General features: G+C 38.2%; 1 protein-coding gene across 1 annotated transcript in view; it reads left to right on the forward strand.

Annotated features, from left to right (window-relative positions):
* ADGRG7 (adhesion G protein-coupled receptor G7) overlaps positions 1-21,997 on the forward strand; it is a 53,938-nt gene that overhangs the window by 8,591 nt on the left and 23,350 nt on the right. The window contains 6 exon segments of the mRNA XM_061193027.1: positions 715-878; positions 1,213-1,326; positions 1,328-1,369; positions 3,781-3,893; positions 14,864-15,214; positions 16,085-16,180. Of these exon segments, the coding sequence (XP_061049010.1) occupies positions 715-878; positions 1,213-1,326; positions 1,328-1,369; positions 3,781-3,893; positions 14,864-15,214; positions 16,085-16,180 (880 nt within the window).

A 21,997-nucleotide genomic window follows, 5' to 3' on the forward strand; every position in this document is an offset into this window, starting at 1 on the left:
GATTAGGCTGGTCTCACCACCACTGCTTTAGTTTTCCTTGTATATATAATGTACATATATATGTGTGTGTGTGTGTATATATATATACACACACACACACGCACGTATATATATACACACACACGCAAATACACACAAGTTTTTCACTTGTGAAAGACAGCAGAGTTCACCCTCTGCTGTTTCCCTGATATGCCCAACTTGAGCTCCAGTCTCTTAATACAGTGGTCCCTGCTCAGTCCCTCTGAATGGGAGACAGACCTCACAGAGCAATCCTCTAGGTACAGCTGTCCTGATGTTCACCCTCTGCTGTTTTTTGTTTGATGTCTTACCAGTGGGGGAAGCAACGTGGTCTTGAGCTACCTTCACATCGTGTTCACTCCGTCTCACTGCATAGAAAGCAAGAATGTTTACTTTATACATGATATCCTTCCAATTTTTTTTTTTTGAGGTGGATTAGGCAGGAATTATGGTTTCCATTTAGAACATAAGGAATCTTATCTCAGGAAAAAAACTTAATGAGGGTGGACTAGCCAACCACATATCATATATGTTAATTACATACTGCAATTAAATAAAGGCAGCCAGCAAACCACGTTTTCTGTACTTCACCCAAGTATTAAGCAGTCATGCAGTTCAGTGATGGCATGGGACTTTGTTTCTTGCTTACCCTAGGGTTCATTTATTAATTTTAGTGTCCTTTTTTCCCCCTCACAGCTAATGCAAAGGCATGTGGCTTTGTAGTGTATCAAAACAACAAGCTTTTCCAATCAAAAACTTTTACAGCTAAATCACATTTTAGTCAAAAAATTATCTCAAGCCAAACTGATGAAAATGTGGAAGATCAGAGCACTTCTGTTGAAATGGTCTTTAGTCCAAGGGTGAGTTTTCCTATTAACAGAAATAATTCAGCCCACTCTTGATTACAAAAGCAGGGACAGTTTGGGCAAAAGAAATTCACAGAACAACTCTTTGAAAGATTCTTTGACAGTATTCACTTTAACTTCCCCCTTCCGTATTTTTGTAGACTAGCTAAACCCAAAATTAACTACTTTGAATTTTATATCCTTTTTCCTCTCCTCAATCTATAATGAAGATGCTATGCTTTGTACATACCTAGTTGATCTCTCATACGCTTATCTTGGCCTATTTGATTTTTTTCTACCCAATTAAGCATTTTGAAAAATCAGTTGCCATTGTCTTATCAATTCACAGTACAATGAAAAAGAATTACAGCTTCATTCCTATGCCTGTGTCTATTGGAATTTTTCCCTGAAGGATTGGGACACACATGGCTGTCACAAAGAAGGAGTCATTGATGGATTCTTGGCGCTGCCGCTGCAACCATACTACTAACTTTGCGGTATTGATGGTAAGGGTGTACATGGTAATCTCTTTCCTGACAAGAATTTCCTTAGATACGATTTTGGTATGTGCTAATTGGAGATAATTTGGGGGGTTAGTTTACATAGACATTCAACTCAGATTAAATGGAAAAACAGGGAATGGAGTTAGAGGACTAAAAAGGGAAGTGCTGGTAAAGGCAAGTAGAATAGAGTTTTTTGCAATATAGTCTCAGGATAGATGAGTTCAGTACTGTATATTTAATAATGAGAAGGGAGCCCATGTGCAAAAGAGGAGCTGACGGACTCCACTCAACTAACTCACATGTCAGAAGCATGAAGTTGCTACAGCCAGAGGTAAGGCTGTGTAGCTGTGTGCTGAAGACAGGTTCAGTACATACATAGCTGTGGGTGGGCAGTTTGAATCAGTTACCCAAAGCTTTTTCCATTGTAATCATCTAAGTTACTAAGTTTATGCCAGAAGATATAAGAGGAAAAGCTCTGTAATTCAACTTGTCCCATAATACCTCTGTGTGTGCCGTTTCACTCCAGTGCTACCCTGTACAAGTAACTGGCAACAGCTCTGGTGTGCAGCTGTTTATACACCTCTGAGATTTCTTGGGCTGACCTTTTTAGGAAGACGGGCTTCTGTTTGTTTCATTTCCAGAAACCTATTATTCTGGTGAAAACAAAAATGTTTGTTTATATACTGGATGGAATGTTTTTATATGCAGTGGAATGGGGAGGGATGTAGAGTGTCTTACCCTTACTAAGGGGCTAGTAACACTATGACTCTTCCAAAGAGAAGCAGATGTTTTAATTTTCTAGTAGCTAAGATGTACCTGTATTTGAGAAGTCAATGGAGATCCAGAACGTACTGGTACAACATAGAATATCAAATTATAGAACCTTGCTTTTAAAATATTTTTGAGATAACTATCGTTTTCTTATTTTAATTACCAAATATTTAAAAATTGATTTTGACTATTTATTTTATAACTTGCATTATAGAGAGATCTGCTTTCTCAATCAGAAATGTAAAGATAAAATTTTACCTTTTTTGATATCTTAAGATCATTAGTATTATTGAATAGCTGTGTAAAGCTCAGATTGCTTTACATATTAAATGATACAGACTATACTGTCATACTTATTTTTCTCCTTTTTTGAAGTCAGACTTTCAGCTATTCTTACTAATATCTGAATCTGCCTCAGTGCCCACCTACTCATGTTTGTAATTAGTTTTGGGTTGCAAAATTAAAAAAAAAAACGCTGATTAGAATTGTATGTAAAGGTTAAGAGCAGATAGGCTCTGAGTGTATAGATGATTTCTAAGATCTGAAGATATATGTATTCCATGATTCTTTGTCATCTACTTAGTATACTGCACATAGGAAGTAATGTGAAATTTTTGTTTTATTATTTTTTAAAACAAAGTTTATTTTATTTGTATTTTTTCCCTACTAAAGCAATACATACTCATTGCATACAGAGTGAGTCTACTTACTCAACAGAAATATACTGATATGGAAAAATGTGTATGATATCTTAAAACAGCAGTTTGAAAATAATTTTATTATGTTAACAAACCCCTGTTTATTTGTGCAAAGAGACATAGATAATATTTGTAAGCACCTATAAAAAGGTCGTCTCTGGAGAAGAGTAGGATTTCAAGAGGTAGGGTATGATGTGGGGTAGAGGCAGTAAAGAGGAACGTGTGCTTTTTAAAATTATGTTTCTATATTATTTTCATGTTTTATAAATAAGCATATTCAGCTTTTCTAATTTTAACAATTTGAAAAATTAGAAAGTACAGACAAGCAAAAATAGTTATGTATATATATCCTATCCACCCAGTGACCGCCATTATTACCTCTCCAGATTTCTAAGAGTACGTACTCATGTGGAATATATTTTTCTATGACTACATACTAAAAAGCTGGGGTAGATATAGATATATTACATAAAAATTATACCCCCTTTTCCAAAGAAAAATGAACAGCATCATGTGAATATCTTTCCATGTCCATAAAAATATTTCTGCAACTTTATTTTTAGTACATCAGCTTAGATATGCAGATTTTCCCTTGGATTATAGTTACACATAAAAATAATTTAATGGGTAAATAAAGCAACTCTAGCCAATTTAGATCTAACACAAACAACTTTGATTTTAGACATTGAGGAATAGTATATATGTCTTCCCTAACTGAATTAGTTAGGTAACTGTTCTTAAGCCTCTATTTCATGTAAACTGCTTAGAGGTAAGGGGTTGATTTATTTCCTTTTAAAATATGACAGCTTTATATAAAAAAAGACATATCTGGCTATTTTGACCAATATATCTGATTGTTTTAATCAATGTATCTCTTTATGATATTGACTTTCATAGATATTTCAGAATGGTTATTTTAAAATAATGAGTCAACTTACTTTCCAGAGTTTCAAAAAGGAATATAAATATCCTGAATCACTAGATGTATTTTCCACATTTGGATGTACACTGTCCATTGCTGGTCTGGTTCTCACAATTATATTTCAGGTCAGCACCAGGTAACCTGAAGGGAAGCAGGCTCTTCTCATGAGAGAAATTGCTATCCTGATATTATTTCCTCTCAGCGTATTCCCATTAGAATACAGTCTCTTGGAACTGGAAGGGAAATCAGATTTAGTTCAACATACTCATTTTACAAGATACTCAGTCCTGGAGAGACTAAGACATACACACAAATAAATGTATACTTACAAACTGTGGTAAGTGCCTTGAAGGAAAATTACATACCATGTAATTACAAGTTTGTCACATAAAATTTATGTGGTCCCATAGTTCATCAATGCCACAGTTCCTTAGTGTTGAATAGAAGCATAACTGCCAATCTGCATTGGCAAAGAGAGAAACATTGCTAATCAGCAAGTTTTTGAGGATAAAAGTAAATTTTAAACTGTATTAAGGTTTCAAATGGTAAAACTTTTAAAAAAGATTTTGAGAGAGAACCTTCAAGATGGCAGAGGAGTAAGATGTGGAGATCACCTCTCTCCCCACAAATGCATCAAAAATACATCTCCATGTGGAACAACTCCTACAGAACACCTACTGAATGCTGGCAGAAGACCTCAGACTTCCCCAAAGGCAAGAAACTCCCCACGTACCTGGGTAGGGCAAAAGAAAAAAGAAAAAACAGAGACAAAAGAATAGGGATGGGACCTGCACCTCTGGGAGGGAGCTGTGAAGGAGGAAAAGCTTCCACACACTAGGAAACCCCTTCACTGGCAGAGATGGGGGGTGGGGGGGGAAGCTTTGGAGCCACAGGGGAGAGCGCAGCAACAGGGATGCAGAGGGCAAAGTGGAGAGATTCCACACAGAGGATCAGTGCTGACCAGCACTCACCAGCCCGAGAAGCTTGTCTGGGGAAGATGGAGGCTGGGAGCTGAGGCTCCGGCTTCGGAGGTCGGATCCCAGGGAGAGGACTGGGGTTGGCTGCGTGAACACAGAATGAAGGGGGCTAGTGCTCCACAGCTAGCCGGGAGGGAGTCCGGGAAAAAGTCTGGAACTGCTTAAGAGGCAAGAGACCATTGTTTCCGGGTGCGCGAGGAGAGGGGATTCAGAACACCGCCTAAACGAGCTCCAGAGACAGGTGTGTGCCGTGGCTATCAGCGCGGGCACCAGAGACGGGTATGAAGCACCAAGGCTGCTGTGGCAGCCACCAAGAAGCCTGTGTGCAAGCACAGGTCACTATCCACACCTCCCCTCCCGGGAGCCTGTGCAGCCTGCCACTGCCAGGGTCCCGTGATCCAGGGACAACTTCCCTGGGAGAACACACAGTGCGCCTCAGGCTGTTGCAACATCATGCTGGCCTCTGCCGCTGCAGGCTCGCCCCACATTCTGTACCCCACCCTCTTCCTGGCCTGAGTGAGCCACAGCCCCCTAATCAGCTGCTACTTTAACCCCGTCCTGTCTCAGCAAAGAACAGACACCCTCAGGTGACCTACACACACAGGCAGGGCCAAATCCAAAGCTGAAGCCCAGGAGCTGTGCGAACAAAGAAGAGAAAGGGAAATTTCTCCCAGCAGCCTCAGGAACAGTGGATTAAATCTCCACAGTGAACTTGATGTACTCTGCATCTGTGGAATACCTGAATAGACAACGAATCATCCCAAAATTGAGGCGGTGGACTTTGGGAGAAACTGTAGACTTGGGGTTTGCTTTCTGCATCTAATTTGTTTCTGGTTTTATGTTTATCTTAGTTTAGTGTTTAGAGCTTATTATCTTGATAGATTTGTTTATTGATTTGGTTGCTCTCTCTTTTTTTAATATATATATATATTTTCCTTTTTCTCTTTTTGTGTGTGTGTATGCATATGCTTCTTTGTGTGATTTTGTCTGTATAGCTTTGCTTTTACCATTTGTCCTAGGGTTCTGTCTGTCCTTTTTTTATTATTATTATTATACTTTTTAGCACTTGTTATCATTGGTGGATTTGTTTATTGGCTTGGTTGCCCTCTTCTTTCTTTCTTTTTTTAATTACTCTTTTATTTTTTTATTTTTTTAGAAATTCACGTTCTTATTTATTGATTGATTTATTGATTGATTGATTGCTGTGTTGGGTCTTCGTTTCTGTGCGAGGGCTCTCTCCAGTTGCGGCAAGCGGGGACCACTCCTCATCGCGCTGTGCGGGCCTCTCACCATCGCGGCCTCCCCTGTTGCGGAGCACAGGCTCCAGACGCGCAGGCTCAGCAGCTGTGGCTCACGGGCCCAGCCGCTCCGCGGCATGTGGGACCTTCCCAGACCAGGGCTCGAACCCGTGTCCCCTGCATCGGCAGGCAGACTCTCAACCACTGCGCCACCAGGGAAGCCCACTCTTTTATTTTTAATAATATTTTTAAATTTTTATTTTAATAACTTTATTTTATTTATTTATTTATTTTCTTTTTATTTCTCCCTTTTCTTCTGAGCTGTGTGGCTGACAGGTCTTGGTGCTCCAGCCAGGTGTCAGGCCTGTGCCTCTAAGGTGAGAGAGCTGAGTTCAGGACATTGGACCACCAGAGACCTCCTGGCCCCACTTAATATCAAATGGGGAAAGCTCTCCCAGAGATCTCCATCTCACTGCTAAGACCCAGCTCTACTGAATGACCAGCAAGCTACAGTGCTGGACACCCCATACCAAACAGCAAGACAGGAACACACCCCACCCATTAGCAAAGAGCCTGCCTAAAATCATAATAAGTTCACAGACACGCCAAACCACACCACTGGACGCGGTCCTGCCCACCAGAAAGGCAAGATCCAGCCTCATCCACCAGAACACAGGCACCAGTCTCCTCCACCAGGAAGCCTATAAAACCCACTGAACCAACCTTACCCACTGGGGGCACACACCAAAAAAAACGGGAACTACGAACCTGCAGCCTGCGAAAAGGAGACCCCAAAACGCAGTAAGTTAAGTAAAATGAGAAGGCAGAGAAATACACAGCAGATGAAAGAGCAAGGTAAAAACCCACCAGACCAAACAAATGAAGAGGAAATAGGCAGTCTACCTGAAAAAGAAGTCAAATTAATGATAGTAAAGATGATCCAAAATCTTGGAAATAGAATGGGGGAAATACAAGAAACGTTTAACAAGGACCTAGAAGAACTAAGGAGCAAACAAACAATGATGAACAACACAATAAATGAAACTAAAAATTCTCTAAAAGGAATCAATAGCAGAATAATTGGGGCAGAAGAACGGGTAAGTGACATGGAAGACAAAATAGTGGAAATTGCTACTGCAGAGCAGAATAAAGAAAGAATGAAAAGACTTGAGCACAGTCGCAGAGACCTCTGAGACAACATTAAATGTACCATCATTCGAATTATAGGGGTCCCAGAAGAAGAGAAAAAGAAAGGGACTGAGAAAATATTTGAAGAGATTATAGTTGAAAACTTCCCTAATATGGGAAAAGAAATAGTCAATCAAGTCCAGGAAGCACAGAGAGTCCCATACAGGATAAATCCAAGGAGAAACACACCAAGACACATATTAATCAAACTATCAAAAATTAAATACAAAGAAAAAATATTAAAAGCAGCAAGGGAAGAGCACCAAATAACATACAAGGGAATCCCCATAAGGTTAACAGCTGATTTCTCAGCAGAAACTCTGCAAGCCAGAAGGGAGTGACAGGACATATTTAAAGTGATGAAAGGGAAAAACCTACAACTAAGATTCCTCTACCCAGCAAAGATCTCATTCAGATTCAAAGGAGAAATTAAAACCTTTAGAGACAAGCAAAAGTTAAGAGAATTCAACACCACAAAACCAGCTTTACAACAAATGCTAAAGGAACTTCTCTAAGCAGGAAACACAAGAGAAGGAAAAGACCTACAATAACAAACCCAAAACAATCAAGAAAATGGAAATAGGAACATACATATCGATAATTACCTTAAATGTAAGTGGATTAAATGCTCCAACCAAAAGACATAGACTGGCTGAATGGATACAAAAACAAGACCCGTATATATGCTGTCTACAAGAGACCCACTTCAGACCTAGGGACACATACAGATTGAAAGTGAGGGGATGGAAAAAGATATTCCTTGCAAATGGAAATCAAAAGAAAGCTGGAGTAGCAATTCTCATATCAGGCAAAATAGACTTTAAAATAAAGACTATTACAAGAGACAAAGAAGGACACTACAAAATGGTCAAGGGATCAATCCAAGAAAAAGATATAACAATTGTAAACATATATGCACCCAACATAGGAGCACCTCAATACATAAGGCAAATGCTAACAGCCATAAACGGGGAAATCGACAGTAACACAGTAATATTTGGGGACTTTAACACCCCACTTTTACCAATGGACAGATCATCCAAAATGAAAATAAATAAGGAAACACAAGCTTTAAATGATACATTAAATAAGATGGACTTAATTGACATTTATAGGACATTCTATCCAAAGACAACAGAATACACTTTCTTCTCAAGTGGTCATGGAACGTTCTCCAGGATAGATCATATCTTGGGTCACAAATCAAGCCTTGGTAAATTTAAGAAAATTGAAATCGTATGAAGTATCTTTTCTGACCACAACGCTATGAGACTAGATATCAATTACAGGAAAAAATCTGTAAAATACAAACACATGGAGGCCAAACAATACACTACTAAATAACCAAGAGATCACTGAAGAGATCAAAGAAGAAACCAAAAAATACCTAGAAACAAATGACAATGAAAACACCACTACCCAAAACCTATGGGATGCAGCAAAAGCCGTTCTAAGAGGGACGTTTATACCAATACAATCCTACCTCAAGAAACAAGAAAAATCACAGACTTCCCTAGTGGCACAGTGGTTAAGAATCTGCCTGCCAGTGCAGGGAATGTGGGTTAGAGCCCTAGTCTGGGAGGATCCCACATACCGTGGAGCAGCTAAGCCTGTGTGCCACAACTACTGAGCCTGCGCTCTAGAGCCCACGAGCCACAACTACTGAGCCTGCGTGCCACAACTGCCAAAGCCTGAATGCCTAGAGCTGGTGCTCCGCAACAAGAGAAGCCACTGCAATGAGAAGCCTGTGCACCGCAACAAAGAATAGCCCCTGCTTGCCGCAACTAGAGCTGGCCCGCGTGCAGCAACGGAGACACAACATAGCCAAAAAAAAAAAAAAAAGGAAGAAACAAGAAACATCTCAAAAAACACCCTAACCTTACACCTAAAGCAAATAGAGAAAGAAAACCAAAAAACCCCTAAAGTTAGCAGAAGGAAAGAAATCATAAAGATCAGATCAGAAATAAATGAAAAAGAAATGAATGAAATGATAGCAAAGATCAATAAAACTAAAAACTGGTTCTTTGAGAAGATAAACAAAATTGATAAACCATTAGCCAAACTCATCAAGAAAAAAAGGGAGAAGACTCAAATCAATAGAATTAGAAATGAAAAAGGAGAAGTAACAACTGACACTGCAGAATTACAAAGAATCATGAGAGATTACTACAAGCAACTATATGCCAATACAATGGACAACCTGGAAGAAATGGACAAATTCTTAGAAAAGCACAACCTTCTGAGACTGAACCAGGAAGAAATAGAAAATATAAACAGACCAATCACAAGCCCTGAAACTGAAACTGTGATTAAAAATCTTCCAACAAACAAAAGCCCAGGACCAGATGGCTTCACAGGTGAATTCTATCAAACATTTAGAGAAGAGCTAACACCTATCCTTCTCAAACTCTTCCAAAATATAGCAGAGAGAGGAACACTCCCAAACTCATTCTACGAGGCCACCATCACCCTGATACCAAAACCAGACAAAGATGTCACAAAAGAAGAAAACTACCGGCCAATATCACTGATGAACGTAGGTGCAAAAATCCTCAACAAAATACTAGCAAACAGAATCCAGCAGCACATTAAAAGGATCATACACCATGATCAAGTGGGGTTTATCCCAGGAATGCAAGGATTCTTCAATATATTGAAGAATATTCTTCAATATTCTTCTGCAAATCAATCAATGTGATACACCATATCAACAAACTGAAGGAGAAAAACCATATGATCATCTCAATACATGCAGAAAATGCTTTCAACAAAATTCAACACCCATTTATGATAAAAACCCTCCAGACAGTAGGCATAGAGGGAACTTACCTCAACATAATAAAGGCTATATATGACAAACCCACAGCCAACATCGTTCTCAGTGGTGAAAAACTGAAACCATTTCCTCTAAGATCAGGAACAAGACAAGGTTGCCCACTCTCACCACTATTATTCAACATAGTTTTGGAAGTTTTAGCCACAGCAATCAGAGAAGAAAAAGAAATAAAAGAAATACAAATTGGAAAAAGAAGAAGTAAAGCTGTCACTGTTTGCAGATGACATGATACTATACATAGAGGATCCTAAAGATGCTACCAGAAAACTACTAGAGCTAATCAATGAATTTGGTAAAGTAGCAGGATACAAAATTAATGCACAGAAATCGCTTGCATCCCTATACACTAATGATGAAAAATCTGAAAGAGAAATTAAGGAAACACTACCATTTACCATTGCCACAAAAAGAATAAAATACCTAGGAATAAACCTACCTATGGAGACAAAAGACCCATATGCAGGAAACTATAAGACACTGATGAAAGAAATTAAAGATGATACGAACAGATGGAGAGATATACCATGTTCTTGGATTGGAAGAATCAACACTGTGAAAATAACTATACTACCCAAAGCAATCTACGGATTCAATGCAATCCCTATCAAACTACCAATGGCATTTTTCACAGAATTAGAACAAAAAATTTCACAATTTGTATGGAAACACAAAAGACCCTGAATAGCCAAAGGAATCTTGAGAAAGAAAAACGGAGCTGGAGGAATCAGGCTCTCTGACTTCAGACTATACTACAAAGCTACAGTAGTCAAGACAGTATGGTACTGGGAGAAAAACAGAACTATAGATCAATGGAACAGGATAGAAAGCCCAGAGATAAACCCACGCACATATGGTCACCTTATTTTTGAAAAAGGAGGCAAGAATATACAATGGAGAAAAGACAGCCTCTTCAATAAGTGGTGCTGGGAAAACTGGACAGCTACATGTAAAAGAATGAATTTAGAACACTCCCTAACACCATACACAAAAATAAACTCAAACTGGATTAAAGACCTAAATGTAAGGCCAGACACTATAAAACTCTTAGAGGGAAACATAGGCTGAGTGCTCTATGACATAAATCACAGCAAGATCCTTTTTGACCCACCTCCTAGAGAAATGGAAATAGAAACAAAAATAAACAAATGGGACCTAATGAAACTTAAAAGCTTTTGCACAGCAAAGGAAACCATAAACAAGACAAAAAGACAACCCTCAGAATGGGAGAAAATATTTGCAAACGAAGCAACTGACAAAAGATTAATCTCCAAAATTTACAAGCAGCTCATGCAGCTCAATATCAAAAAAACAAACAACCCAATCCAAAAATGCGCAGAAAACCTAAACAGACATTTCTCCAAAGAAGATATACAGATGGCCAACAAACACATGAAAGGATGCTCAACATCACTAATCATTAGAGAAATGCAAATCAAAACTACAGTGAGTTATCATCTCACACCGGTTAGAATGAGCATCATCAGAAAATCTACAAACAATGAATGCTGGAGAGGGTGTGGAGAAAAGGTAACCCTCTTGCACTGTTGGTGGGAATGTAAATTGATATAGCCACTATGGAGAACAGTATGGAGGTTCCTTAAAAAACTAAAAATAGAGCTACCATATGACCCAGCAATCCCACTACTAGGCATATACCCTGAGAAAACCATAATTCAAAAAGAATCATGTACCACAATGTTCATTGCAGCTCTATTTACAATAGCCAGGACATGGAAGCCAGCTAAGTGTCCATCGACAAATGAATGGATAAAGAAGATGTGGCACATATATACAATGGAATATTACTCAGCCATAAAAAGAAACGAAATCGATTTATTTGTAGTGAGGTGGATGGACCTAGAGTCTTTCATACAGAGTGAAGTAAGTCAGAAAGAGGAAAACAAATACCGTATGCTAACACATGTATGTGGAAACTAAAAAAAAAATGTATTCTCACCTTGTTTTTCTTCGCAAACTCAAGATGTATCACAATGCTTCTTTCCTTCAGAATTATTTCTCTCTAATAAATTCCTTCACAACTGTTTTCTCAGATGTGTAGATTCAGGAATTTTTTGTTCTAAAGGTATTGCCATTTACACATTTTTTCCTGAAGTTTTATTTAAAAAAATTAAAAGTCTATAGAAATGTTGAAAGAGACTAAGTGAACACCCAAATACCCTTCACCTGGATTCACCAGTTGTTAATATTTTGCTTTCTCTCTTTTCCTATTTTTTCCTGAAATTTTGAAAGTAAGTTGTAAACATCATGACTGTCATCTCCAAATTCTTCAAGCATATATGCATCTCCTAAAAGCAAGGGCACTCCTACGTAGTATAATATTATTATCCTCACTCAGAATATTTAACTCAAGAATTTAACATTAATATAATGTTATCATGTTAATGTCCTTATTCAAATTTCTCCAACTGTTCCAATTATGTCCATTTTAGCTGTTCCCCCCCCAATTTATTTAGTAATTGTGTCTCTTTAGTTGTCTTTAGCCTAGAATAATTCCTCTGCTTTTTAAATTTGTTTGTTTTGGTTTTTCATGACATTAAAACATTTGAAGTGTTCAGGTTAGTTATTTTATAGACGGTAGAATATTCTACAATATAAAATTTCTCTGAAATTTTCCAATGATTAGATACAGGTTACATTTTTTTGATGAGAATTCTAATCATTAAGTCTTTTTCATTGTGGCACAGCAAGAAGTGCATGATGTCAGTTTGTCCCGTTATTGCTGTGTCATTTGCTTCCTTGTTTAAAGTAGTGTCTGGTAGATTTCTATACCGTAAAGTCTCAATTTTTCCCTTTGTAAATAATAGGCAATCCATGCAGTGAAACTTTGAGACTGTGTGAATATTCTGTTCCCCAACTTTTACTCAGTGGTTTTGGTATTCACTGATGATCCTAACTGGTATATATGATTACATTGGTGGGTGAATGATGATCTCTAATCTATAATTCCTTCTATATTTAGTCACTATATTACTTTGGAAAGAAGTGTACTCTCCAGTGCAGCTGCAGGGAGTCCTTTCATGTTGTTTTTTCATGTCCCTGTCAGTCTATAAGTGTTTCCTTATTTAAGGCACAGCAAGATGGTCCAGGTATATCTTTCACTTTTTCTGCCCCATACTTAGAATAAGCCATTTGTCCAAAGAGCCAGAATTATTTTTGATTCTTTTCTTTACCTTTCACACTTAATGAGTCTCTTGCCCTTCGTTTAAAATTTTTACATTGAGTGTTTACTATGTGCCAAGCAACATGTGAGGAGGTAAATACAAAACTATGAACAAGACATATAAACTCCCCTCTCCCTTGGAATTTACATTCTCGGGGGGAAGACAGACGTTGTACAAATATATACAGAAATAAATATATAATTACAAATTGTGGTAAGTGCCTTGAAGGAAAATTACATGCCATGTAATTATGTCTGTAATGTAAAGTGAAATGGCTCTTATATCTGTCTTTTCATTTGTAAAGACACTTGAACAGACAGTTATTTGGTTCCATGTGAATAAGTTGTGGTAGCTGCGTAACTATTGGTTTGGCCAAAAAGTTCGTCCGGGTTTTTCTGTAAGATGGCACAGAAAAACCAGAATGAACTTTTTGGCCAACCCGATAGTTTCTTTGCCTAAAATCTCACTCCTTCCAATTGTCATCATATTTGTGTGTGTGTGTGTGTGTCCTCTATCAACTTGTTTTTAGCAGTTTTGCTGTCATAGATAATATATATATTATATATTTCTGTGCATATAATAAAAATGCACAGAATATAGTAATATACAGAAGACCCGTTTGAAAATAGCGTATTTGAAAATAGCCTGTTCTCTCTGTAGATAATTTATGTTTGAAATTGGAGAAAAATTAAAAACGAACTTTACTTTTATATAAATGGATTCTTTTGAATGCTTTTTGCATTTCTGCTCATTAAACCTTTCAGAAGACTTAAAATAAAATTTTGAATTATCCGGAATATCTCAACTAAAATATCACGAGGATGGACAGAGTTCTGTTTTAATATAAGCTTTTTATTCAGTGTGGGAATCCAAAGACTAAGAAGGACCATGGTGGAATGTTATGGTAGGACCATAAAGGATATATAATTAGCAAACAGATTTGTTCATCAAATTCTGAGACATTAGAAATAGAGAAGGTCTTGAAGATGTTAGAACTTTCAGCACATTAATAGTGAAATATTTATTTCAAGAGGCCTTATAATCTGAAAAATTCATAAGGATCTAGATGGTTGTGAATGGAAATTTTATAACTTTCTTTAATACTGGACTGTATACCATAATATACAGAGACCTGTGATATGTCATGAGTTTCAAAGAGAACTTGGTTCTACACCCACAAATTATATCTTCAGATGAAGGAACAGTCCTTGGGCATGTTTTACATTAGAAGACCTTGTTGTGGGCCATAGAAGTATAAACATATTATGGATGCTAAGCACCACTGTCTGATGGATAAGTTGGCTCTGGCTGCCAGGCCTTCTGCTGCATTCTGTTAGTTATATCAAGTCACTGGACAGCCCTGGAGGGGGCTACACTGGGCATAAACTCCAGGAAGTAGAGTTCACAGGAGGGCATCTCTGGAAAACATCTATCTCCTTGGATTAAAAGACAGGTTCAAGAAAGGAGGTATCAACATGTTTTCTCAAACTCACTTTGTGAGAATCAGGTAAGAAGAGAGAATGTTTGTCTGGTGTAGTTGGGAAGGTCCGTTTACCAGCTGGCCCACTGGGCTATGAGCTAGATTTACAGTGGGTAATAATATTCTTTTGTTCCCTCATGATTTCACTGGAGTTTATTTTTTTAGTTGTTTTGTTTATTAATTATATTTATTTATTTATCTTCAGGAAAGTCAGAAAAACCTCAGTAACCTGAGTATTGGTCAATCTGTGCACATAAATGTTGATTTTCAACCTCCTCTTTGTGTTTGGAATCGAAAACTCCAATAAGAACTTAAAGACAAGTCATAGTGACACTGATAATACTGACTTGAGTAATAATGAAATGTCCAGACAAGACACTGTTGTCATCTTGTATCCCACGTGCACTGCGATTGCTATCTTGCTGCACTATTTTGTGTTAGTGACATTTACCTGGATGGGACTCAGTGCTACCCAACTCTATTTCCTTCTTATTAGGACCATGAAGCCTCTTCCTCAGCATTTCATTCTTTTCATCTCTTTAATTGGATGGGGTAAGTGTTTGCTTCTCCACTTACTCAGGAATTTAATTTTGTTGAAATCATTTAATTTAAATAAACACCTATTGAAGACCTAATAGTACAAGGCCTTGTGGTAGGGGAGATGGAAAATCCAGCAATCACTAAGAGTGCCTTCTGTCTAGTGAAGGAGTGTCTTCTCCTGTGAAGACAGCAGATGTGATCAAGGCAGCTATACTAGATACATCATGAGCTAACTTCAAGATGTTCATTTCCTTTAACATCTCTATTTATTTGCCTTGAGATTTAGACCACATATAAACTTCCTAGCTACTTTATTTTTTTTTGTAAATTAACTTTCTTTTTTTTTGAATTTTATTTTCTCTTTTAAAATACAGCAGCTTCTTATTAGTTATCTATGTTATACATATTAGTGTGTATATGTCAATCCCAATTTCCCAATTCATCCCACCACCCCGCTGACCCTGCTTTTCCTAGCTACTTTAAAAGAAATGTTTCAAGACAATCAGAGTGACTCTTTTAAGAAAAATAATTTGAAAAATTTTAATGAGTTCCAACAAAGGAGAGTTGTTTTCGTGTTATCTAAATTTAAATTTATTCAAGTGAAAGAGGAATTAGACCATTTAAGAGTGGAAATTGTGGTAAGAGTTACAAATAAATCAGAAATAGTATAGGATTGATATGTATAGCCAACACTGATAGGGAAAAGAAAACACAGAAAAACTATGTCTACTGTTGACCTACATCTGTAGGATCATTTAGTACACTGTCTATAGTGGAAAGAACAATACATCCTGAAAAAGGTCAGGTGTATAATTCATTCATGTTCTTTTATAATTAATCCCAGTCTTGGGTAAATTATTAATTCTATGACTCTCTATCACATAAGAGTCCCGGCTATAGTGGTAGCTGTGACAGTGGGAATTATTTATTCTCAGAATGGGAATAATTCACAGTGGGAGTTAGACTACCGGCGAGAGGAAATGTAAGTTTATATTTTTTAAAATGTCCATTTCTTTGATATGAGTGTAACTATTCAATGACATTGAGTCCAAGTGTCACTGTAATATGCATCTCACTTTATAATTGTCATATTATAACTGTGTATTTCAAATTCTCAAAGAACACATTATATTTTAAATATGGTGACATGAAAATTTCCTATGATAAACCCTTTCGTAAAGCAAGTAATTGTCTTCTAAATTTATAAATGTGAACTTTTTTAATATTAAATTTGTCTTCTTTGATTAAGTCTGAAAATCACAGGACACAGGAAGTGTGATCCTTAGTAACCCCTTATCTTAGTTTTCTCATCTAGAAAATGGGAATAACAATAATAGTAATACCTGCTCTGGGGTTACTATGAAGGGTCAAGCAAGTGTGAAAACATTTTCACACTTGAAACTGTTTGAAGCGCAGTATCCATGAAAGTGCTTGAAGAGCACTATCCATGTTTATGAACCAATTCTATGTTGATATGATTATAATGAGTATTTCATGATGATTTATCACACATAAATTCTCCCTGTGACTCCAGCGTGAAAAACTAACTGTCAATAATGGAAGTACCTGAATGCATGGTATTTGCCTTCCATGTGGGAGAGTAAGAAAGCGGGGCTGAACTCTATGTGTATTTCTGCTACCAAATGGCAACTGCTCTTTAATTTATCTTCCCTTCTTATTTTATAAATTCAACCATTCTGATTCCTGGATTCCGCCTTAAGTCCCAAACCAACTCAAATCAAAACAAAACTCTTGGAAATGTGCAAGTATACCCAAGGGAAGGCTGTGGTGTCAGAGTGCTTACCTATTTCCAGGGCTGACCATGACCAAGTGTAGAATAGGGAGCTAACTGCCTGGCTTGATTTTAGGAGCCATATACTCTAAGCACTATTTTCTCTGTTTAATTGGGATTAAATATCTTTTAATGAGTTTTAAAATTTTAATTCCACAATTAGATATCAGGAGTAAAATGCAAATATCTCATGGGAGAGGTAATTCACCTCAAATTGCATTATTACTAATTTCCTATCCTAACCCAGCCACAGGGCTAGACCTACTCCTACAGAAGTCTTCAGTAGAAAGAAGCCTGCTGTCTTAAATTTATTCACACCAAGATGTAAATAATTGAGAGCAGATTCTTTCCTGAGTACAGTATTAGATGTTAGGGAAGACACTAGGCAACTGATAGTAAGAGTTGGGAAGAGGGGAAAGGATGTGTAACATGAATATCAGCTTCATCTTGGACCCTTATCCCCCACTTTCCACCCTATACACACACATCAAGGCTCACATTTCTTCAGGATATATTTAGAAAGAGGAGGGACCTTTTTGGGTTTTCTTGAGTTACCTTCCCAGAAGTTGCTCCTCAATATATCATACTCCCTGTCCCCCCACCATGGCTCCCAGTTCTGCCAGTCATACCCGAAACCCCTAACCCAGTTCCCTTGATGTACTGCTATCTCTGCCAGGACCCGGTTAAGGGGTGACTGCAGGGCAGGCCACACTCCTATTTAATGCTCTATCCCCCAAATCTCTGTCCCACCATATAGGCTGTTTCACACTTCCCTGAAGGGTTGAGGTAACCACTGGGAAATTATAATGCATGAGGAAGAATTTTCTGGAAGCATATGCTATATCTTCTACAGCTGTCTTTTCCCGTTTCATGACAAAATCACCAAGGAGTTAAACGCTTCATCTGAGGTTCACCTATGATCCTCTCCAGACCTCAGGTTCATAGCTGTTTGTCAGATGCAGCCTTGACCTTGTGACTCTCCAATCTCAATTCTAGAAATCCCACTCCTACAAGGGTTAGTCTGCATGGAGGATCCATCTGTCTCCTCAGCAGTCTGTTTTTCAAAATCTGGGTGATTAGATTCAGAATAACTAGGGGAGAGGCTCATGAGAACAAATCCAGTGTGACTATCTCTCCAAGTAATACAAAGGATGGAGGAAGTGAGGAGGTGTCCCTTCCTAGTGCACACCTCCTCATGGCCACAGGCATCCAAGCCTGTTTCCATCCAGGTCTCCCCATCTGTGTGAGGTAACTGAGGAACCGTACAGACGTTTGTATGCATACACACACAGATCTATAGTACAAATAGTAATACTTAGAAATTGTGTTGTCTAAAGTTTAAATAACTCATGACTCATACAGATAAAGATAAATATTTGTCTAAATTGTTTCATAATTTGCAAGTCTGTCTTTATCCAATAGAGTTGGATGTTCATTTTCTTTCTCTATCCTGTCCTCCCCTTTTAAACTGCTGAGAAATCAGCTCTTAACCTTACGGGGGTTCCCTTGTATGTTGTTTGTCATTTTTCCCTTGCTGCTTTCAATAATTTTTCTTTGTCTTTAATTTTTGCCAGTTTGATTAATGTGTGTCTTGGCATGTTTATCCTTGGGTTTATCCTGTATGGGACTCTCTGTGCTTCCTGGACTCGGGTGGCTATTTCCTTTCCCGTGTTAGGGAAGTTTTCGACTATAATCTTTTCAAATATCTCTGGTCCTTTCTCTCTCTCTTCTCCTTCTGGGACCCCTATAATATGAATGTTGGTGCGTTTGTTGTCCCAGAGGTCTCTTAGGCTGTCTTCATTTCTTTTCATTCTTTTTTCTTTATTCTGTTCCACAGCAGTAAATTCCACCATTCTGTCTTACAGGTCACTTATCCGTTCTTCTGTCTCAGTTATTCTGCTATTGATCCCTTCTAGTATATTTTTCAATTCAGTTATTGTATTGTTCATCTCTGTTTGTTTGTTCTTCAATTCTTCTAGGTTTTGTTAAACATTTCTTGCATTTCCTCGATTCTTTCCTCCATCCTTTTTCCGAGGTCCTGGATCATCTTCACTATCATTATTCTGAATTCTTTTTCTGGAAGGTTGCCTATCTCCACTTCATTTAGTTGCTGTTCTGGGGTTTTATCTTGTTCCTTCATCTAGGACATAATCCTCTGCCTTTTCATTTTGTCTGTCTTTCTGTGATTGTGGTTTTTGTTCTGCAGGCTGCAGGATTATAGTTCTTCTTGCTTCTGCTGTCTGCCCTCTGGTGGATGAGGCTATCTAAGAGGCTTGTGCAAGCTTCGTGATGGGAGGGACTGGTGGTAGGTAGAGCTGGGTGTCGCTCTGGTGGGCAGAGCTCAGTAAAACTTTAATCCATTTGTCTGTTGAAGGGTGGGGCTGTGTTCTCTCCCTGTTGGTCGTTTGGCCTGAGGCGACCCAGCACTGGAGCCTACAGGCTCTTTGGTGGGGCTAATGGTGGACTTTGGGAGGGCTCACACCAAGGAGTACTTCCCAGAACTTCTACTGCCAGTGTCCTTGTCCCCATGGGGAGCCACAGCCACCCCCTGCCTTTGCAGGAGACCCTCCAACACTAGCAGGTAGGTTGGTTCAGTCTCCTATGGAGTCACTGCTCCTTCCCCCTGGGTCCTTGTGTGTACAAGATTTTGTGTGTGCCCTCCAAGAGTGAAGTCTCTGTTTCCCCCAGTCCTGTTGAAGCCCTGCAGTCAAATCCTGCCTGACTTCAAAGTCCAATTCTCTGGGGATTCCTCCTCCCATTGCTGGACCCCCAGGTTGGGAAGCCTGATGTGGGGCTCAGAACCTTCACTCCAGTGGGTGGACTTCTGTGGTATAATTGTTCTCCAGTTTGTGAGTCGCCCATGCAATGGTTATGGGATTTGATTTTATTGTGATTGTGCCCCTCCTATCATCTTATTGTGGCTTCTCCTTTGTCTTTGGATATGGGGTATCTTTTTTGGTGAGTTCCAGTGTCTTCCTGTAGATGATTGTTCAGCAGTTCGTTGTGATTCTGGTGCTCTTGCAAGAAGGAGTGAGTGCACCTCCTTCTACTCCACCATCTTGAACCAATCTCCTCCTTTTCATTTTTAAAATTCATTACAGAGATCTGAAATCATCCCAATTTCCTTCTAGGTCATTCAGATTAGAAATATGATTTCTAATAATTTAAATTGTAACAACATTCCAATGCAAAACAGCTTAGAAATCCTTTGGCATGTATAATAATGGTGTTTACCTACAAGGGAAAGAAAACAGACATTAATTGATTGCCAAATATATACCAGGGCTTCTCACATTATTTTGTTAATACCCTACTGCCTACCTGATACCTTCACTTGGCTGGACAAGTGATGGGACGTCTCCTGGTCTTCCCTCCCAAACCTGCTCTTCTCAGCATCTTCCCGAACTCAGTTGACAGTAATTCCATCCTCCCAGATACTCAAGCCAAAGATTTGGAGTCACTCTTAACTCTTCTATATCTCCCATCTAACCTATCAATAAATCCTTTTGCTTTACTTTTTAAAAATATATGTATTTATTTATTTGGCTGCGCTGGGTCTTAGTTGCAGCACGCGGGATCTTCACTGTGGCATGAGTGATCTTAGCTGAATCTTTAGTTGCCACATGCAGGCTTTTAGTCATGGCATGTGGAATCTAGTTTCCTGACGAGGGATCGAACCCAGGCCCCCTACATTGGGAGCGTGGAGTCTTAACCACTGGACCACCAAGGAAGTCCCCTTTTGTTTTACTTTTAAACATATCTGGAATCAGACTATTTCTCAACATCTCCTCTCCCTGGTTCCAAGCCACCTGATTGTTGCAGTAGACCCCTAGCTGATTTCCTCCTTTGGCATGTGCTCTTCTTTTATCCCTGCATCTAGCTAAAGTAATACTTTTAAAACTAAAGACAGAGCATGTTAAGTTTCTCCTTCTTGCCAAGAGTACATGCAGTCACCTATAAAGCCCTGACATAATTTGCATCTTTTTACTAATCCCATCTACTTACATACTCTGTTCTAGCCACACTGGCCTCTTTGCTTAAGCTCTCAACTCAGAGCCTTTGCATTTGCTGTTCCCTCTGCCTAGAACACCCTTCCCCCTCATCTACTTCAAATCTTTACTCAAATATTTTTTTCCATAAGGGTTTTCCTGACCACTCTATTTAAAATGAAACATTTCCTCCCCTGGTCCCCCAGGCATACACACAGACACACAGACACACATATACATATACATAGTAATACCTACCCTCATTACCTGCTTTATTTTTCTTCACAGCACTTGTTAACTTCTGTTATAGTATATATCTTATTAATTCATTAGTTTTATTTATTTTCTGCATTAGAATAAATTCACTAAAGAAAGGCATTTTGGTTTTTCATTCACTGCTAATATCTTGGTATCTAGAACAATGTCTGGCACATAGCATGTACTCTGTAAATGCTTATTAAATGAATGAATTTATTCTTACAACAATGCCAGGAGATGACTACTACACTTCACAGATGAGAAAAAAAATACCACCAAAACTACCACCAACAATAACAAAAAGACAAAAACAAAAACAGACGCAATGAGGTTAAAGAACTATTCAAATATTTTTTAAACATTAAACTTTAAAAAATGCCTATTAATAAGAGACAGTTTAAATAATTTATGGTATAATGAAATAATGGAATAATATGCAGCCATAAAAAATCATGAGGATAATCTTTATATTCTGATATGGAATGATCTCCAAGATGTGTTTTTAAGTAAGGTATAGAAGTATCATGTTATCCTTTGCTTCAAAATCAGGAAAAAATATACATTTGCTGGTGTATGCATAGTCTAAATCTGGAAGAATACACAAGAAACATTGAATACCGCCGGAGATAAAAACTAGGTGAGTAGGGATAGTTGTAGGAGGGGTCTTGTCTCTCTATGATGATTTGTACCTTTAAAATTCTGAGCCATCTGAGTGTGCTACATAGTCAAAAAGAAAATTAAACAGTAACTTAACTAAAGT

This window comes from Eubalaena glacialis, chromosome 6, assembly GCF_028564815.1.
Source record: "Eubalaena glacialis isolate mEubGla1 chromosome 6, mEubGla1.1.hap2.+ XY, whole genome shotgun sequence".
Classification (NCBI taxonomy): domain Eukaryota; kingdom Metazoa; phylum Chordata; class Mammalia; order Artiodactyla; family Balaenidae; genus Eubalaena; species Eubalaena glacialis.